This window comes from Oryzias melastigma, linkage group LG11 (genome assembly GCF_002922805.2).
Source record: "Oryzias melastigma strain HK-1 linkage group LG11, ASM292280v2, whole genome shotgun sequence".
Lineage (NCBI taxonomy): Eukaryota > Metazoa > Chordata > Actinopteri > Beloniformes > Adrianichthyidae > Oryzias > Oryzias melastigma.
In genome coordinates this window covers 23,976,018-23,980,497 of record NC_050522.1, presented here as the reverse complement: position 1 = coordinate 23,980,497, position 4,480 = coordinate 23,976,018, and the positions used below count along the sequence as shown (strand labels likewise).

The 4,480-nt window shown below is 35.1% G+C and overlaps 1 protein-coding gene and 1 long non-coding RNA gene across 8 annotated transcripts in view; both read left to right on the top strand.

Annotated features, from left to right (window-relative positions):
• The window catches only part of LOC112162590, a 7,165-nt gene extending 5,503 nt beyond the window's left edge, over positions 1-1,662 (top strand). For all 6 annotated transcript variants that reach the window (XR_004948710.1, XR_004948711.1, XR_002922102.2 and 3 more), the window contains 2 exons: positions 1,231-1,344; positions 1,414-1,662. This is a non-coding gene — a long non-coding RNA (uncharacterized LOC112162590). The remainder of the gene's footprint in view (positions 1-1,230; positions 1,345-1,413) is intronic.
• Positions 1,663-2,452: 790 nt separating this feature from the next.
• jtb (jumping translocation breakpoint) overlaps positions 2,453-4,480 on the top strand; it is a 3,694-nt gene continuing 1,666 nt past the window's right edge. The window contains exons 1-5 of one of the 2 annotated variants that reach the window (XM_024298574.2): positions 2,453-2,672; positions 3,061-3,321; positions 3,605-3,645; positions 3,733-3,815; positions 4,018-4,097. In XM_024298574.2, the coding sequence (XP_024154342.1) occupies positions 3,233-3,321; positions 3,605-3,645; positions 3,733-3,815; positions 4,018-4,097 (293 nt within the window). In that variant the 5' untranslated portion in view covers positions 2,453-2,672; positions 3,061-3,232. Of the gene's footprint in view, positions 2,673-3,060; positions 3,322-3,604; positions 3,646-3,729; positions 3,816-4,017; positions 4,098-4,480 lie in introns of both variants that reach the window. The other variant, XM_024298573.2, reaches the window with a different exon arrangement.

Below are 4,480 nucleotides of genomic sequence, written 5' to 3'. Positions count from 1 at the left end.
AAGTCTAAATTAGAATTTAAAAAAAAAACACAGCTAGCATGTAGCTAAACTATTAGCTAAACTCCCAAATAGACTAAAAACAATTCTTAGTAAATCCCAAAAATGTCCAAAAAGCCAGCAGAATGCCAATTTTTAAAACTTTAAACCTTTAACTTCTTAGCACAATTAAGAATAATGAAAAGCAGGAATATTGTTCCAGAATAAATCAAATTTTACTCACCATTAAAAATATATTTTGTCAAAATTATACAAGTTAAAAATGAGCGAAGGTTACCATCGGGTCATTAATAACAATAAAATAAAATGATCTGGAGGGCCGGATCAAGTGTCAAATTCTACACCTGTTTAGGTTGAGTTTGTTTTAGTTTATTCAGTGTAAAACTCCTTTATGCCCTATTTTTAAAATTCTGCAAAAAACCTAGAATCCCATTTGAACAAAAATGAGCAGTGAGAAAAGCTGAGTAGGAGTTAAAGTAAGAGAAATTAAAGCCTTGAACAGCATTGTATGGCCTGCCACCGTCCTCGCCATTTGACCCAGGCTAGTACGCAAATTGACCCAAAAACGCTTTTTTCAAAATGGCAGGTTTTCTGTTGGTTTTATCTCCATAGCAACCATTTTATGTTTTGGTCACCTCGTGATACCGAACGCATCGACATGAGTTTCAGAAGAATCGGCAAAAGTAATTTTTTGGATTTCCTTAGCAACGTACGTTATTTGTTAACCCTGGCCACATTTCTAATATCATTATATCTTATGTGTTATTTAATTTTGCTCAGCTCTAACCTGGGATCCATGCATTACATTTTCACAATATTCTGTTAAAAAATGTACAAGTAATAGGAGAACACCACTTTTACTAGCTCGCCACTCACACGCCATTCAAAATTTACAACTTCTAATTCCACCATTTTCTTCTTTAATTGGTTCCTAATGAATTTAGGAGACGATCGAGGAAAATCCCCTTGTAGGAGTTTTCATTTGTAGCTGGTACTGAAGGTTTTTTTTTTTTTTATTATTATTTGTTTTTTTTTCAAAATTCAAGATGGCGGCCTCTTCCTGAGGTCAAAGGTCAACAAAACTTCTGTGATGGTTGTAGATTTAATTCTATTCTCCATTGCTTTTTTATTAAAAGTTTTATTTCAGATTTGTACAAATCCAAATCATAATCTCAACATCTCTAATGATCCATAAATTAATAGAAATTGTATATATATTTTTACTCTATTTAGGAAAACTTGTCTGTGAAATCAGGATCAAACGTTGTCACATCCATAAAGAAAAATGGTTTCTTGCGGCTTCCTGGAATCTGTCGACGACTGAAGAGAAGAAGAGTCACAGTCCTGGTAGATATTATAAGATTACCATTTTTATTCTGTATTTCATGTCAGATCTAACATACATTTTCTTTGCAGTGTAACATGGAGAAATTTTGTTGGGGGCGGAGCCGTAACAGAAGACAGAAAATCACACCTGGGCAGGTGTGTCGCTGCCCTCGGCATTCCAAGTGTTCACATTTTTTTCTCCACAGCCTCTGAATAAAGATAATAATGATTTTAAAAATACAACACTTATCTTATATTAAAGGTAATTTGTTTGGCCTTTTTGTTGTTGGTGGTTTTCGTTTATATATTTGTGTTGATTGCTTGAAATGAACCAATAAATCAAACCAAAACTGTATTCCATGTAGCTGTTTATTACTGTTTTAAAATCAAATCAAACTTTATGGATAAAATATTAATGCAAAGTGCTTCAGAAGCTTAAAAGAAAAAAATGCTCAAAATTCCTTCAAATAATATATGTGCAATTAGGCATAGGGAAATTATTTTACTAAATTTAATTTTAAATGCAGAAATCAAAATGGAAATTGGTGTAAAATAAAAGGTAAGTGATTGTATTTATGTCTTGTTAAAAACAAAATAATAAAAAATAAAATAATCACTTAAGTTAACTAATTATCATCTCAGTTCTAGTAATTTCAGCATCTTAAGTTGACTTTTGATGATGTAAGTCTCTATGGAGTTCTGCCTCTCTGACTTCCGCCAACATTCGCGTTTCCAACGATTCAGAAACTTTCGGAAGAGGAAGTCTCTGAATTTCAAAATAAGTATTTGATCTAGATTTTTAAAACTAAAAACAAGAATAATGATTAAAAAAAAAATCATGTAATTGAACATAAAGCTAATGATAGCTTTAAAAAATGTTTATTCAAAAAAATTATGGATATAAATAACAACCAAATGAACATAAAACTACTTTTGCATAAAGGAACAAAGCCATACGTTCTTCTTTTCCATTGATACCTAATTATGTGCGTTGATTTTATGCATATTTTAAAAAAGTAAATTAAAATAAAATGCAAAATTGTTTATGCTTTTATTTAAATAAAGCATTTATCTGAGAGATTTCTTTTAGATGACTTTCATTATTTGGTTCACATACTTTTATTTCCAAAGAACCAGACCGGGCGAGTTTCCGGTGTTTTGTGACGTCTTTGTATCGACGTGAGGCCGTAAACAGGTCCCGGTTTCAGTTTTTACTTGATTTAGCCAACAAAGCGATCTAAAGTGAGAAGATTTATCGACGTGTTTCAGTCTCGACTCGTTCTAAACAAGTTTGTCTTCTTGTGGAGGACATTTAGTTTCCAGAATGACGGATGTTTTAACGGATTACGGTAAGTGTTCGGAGTTTAGCTAAAACTGTGCTAATATTAGCCTAGCTTAGTAGACTGAACAGAATCTAGTAAATAGCCAACCGCTCTCTGGAAATATTAATTTGGTTTATTTTCCCGGCAACTTTACGTTATTTTGTTTTTGGTTTACTCTAAATTGTGGATTATAATTTAACACATTACCTAGGAAGCTACATTTACAATTTTTACTTTGAAAGTGATCAGTTTGTCGGATCAATGACTGGTTGTGTCTATTAACTTATTTATTTGTCTTCACCTTCCTGTTAGTTACACATATGTTAGTTAAAGAGGTTCAGATTTGTTCTTAAAAATAACATTTTACCAGTTAGAATAATCACGTATTGATTTACAGAACTGTTTCCTCTTCCAGGATTGAACTTCCTGCTGCCTTAAAGCGGTTCCCCCAGTCTGACCACCATGTAAGCAGACAAACAGGACACCATCTGTGAACCAAAAGGGCCAGAACCAGACCAGAACCCATCACTGACCCAAAGCGAAGCGTCAGGGTGGCTGTGGTTCCACCCGGCTGGAGGAGCAGACTGATGGAGAGCGACTGTCGGATCCCAGTCGCTTGCTGTCGACCTCGATTCCTCCTCCTCCACGCTCTCTTCTGGGGCCTGGTTAGTCTCAGGTTAGTCTGGGGTCAGAGGGCACTCTGGTTTCTGACAAACTGAGGAGGTAACGGCGTCTTATCTGAGGTTGATGCTGGTTTCTTTGAGTTTGTAGGGGGAAAAACTGCTAAAATGGAGAAATATATAATCTGATCATGAAGATTATTACTGTGGATTAAAATAAATGTCTAAGTGGAACTGTTTTTTTTTTTAAATCTGGTTTTAAGGGCAACCAAAGCAGAAACTTAAAGTTTGTTTACAGTGTTTTTGGTTTAACATTTTCTCCTGTTGTTCTGATTTTAGAGTGTTTGGAGCAGCTCTGCTGAATGAAGAGAAAACTACAGGTAAAGTTGAGCAATGTTTGTCACCCCTGTCTGTTGTGTTTTATAATGTAAATCTGAAGATGGCATCTTTCTTCTCTGTGGCAGCAGTGAAACCTGTGGCCACTCCCTGCTGGCTCATGGAGGAGTTTGTCGTGTTGGAGGAGTGTGTAGCGTGCAGCGATTTCAACTCCGTAAGTTGATTTATCGTATAAATATGGATTTTTAACCCAAATTTTGTTCGTGGTCAACCAGCACCCTTTTTGTATACATTTAAAGACAAAAATAAATGTTGTCCTGCCATTTATTGTGGCTGCAACTGATCAGACTGATTCTAACACATTTACCCCAAGGTGAAATTTTACTAAAGAAATCGTTTTGTTTATTTTTCCCTAGAAAACACAGCTGGTATGCAAACAAACAGGATATGTCGAGAGGATCAATTGCACTAAATCCAACAAAGAAGAGTACAAAAGGTCAGTTCTGGATTATTAAATCAGCGGTCTCTAACCTGGGATTCTGGAGCTCCATGTGGCTCTTTTACTCCTCTGTTGTGGATCTTTTACCCCTCTATTTTGGCTCTTTTACTCTTATATTTTGGCCTTTTTTACCCCTCCGTTTTGGCTCTTTTACCCGTTCATTATATCTCTTTTAACCCTTCGTTGTGGCTCTTTTACCCCTCTATTTTGACTCTTTTTACCCCTCTATTTGAACTCTTTTTACCCCTCCAATGTTGCTCTTTTACCCCTCTATTTTAACTCTTTTTACCCCTCCAATGTGGCTCTTTTACCCCTCTATTTTGACTCTTTTTACCCCTCCAATGTGGCTCTTTTACCCCTCTATTTTAACTCTTTTTACC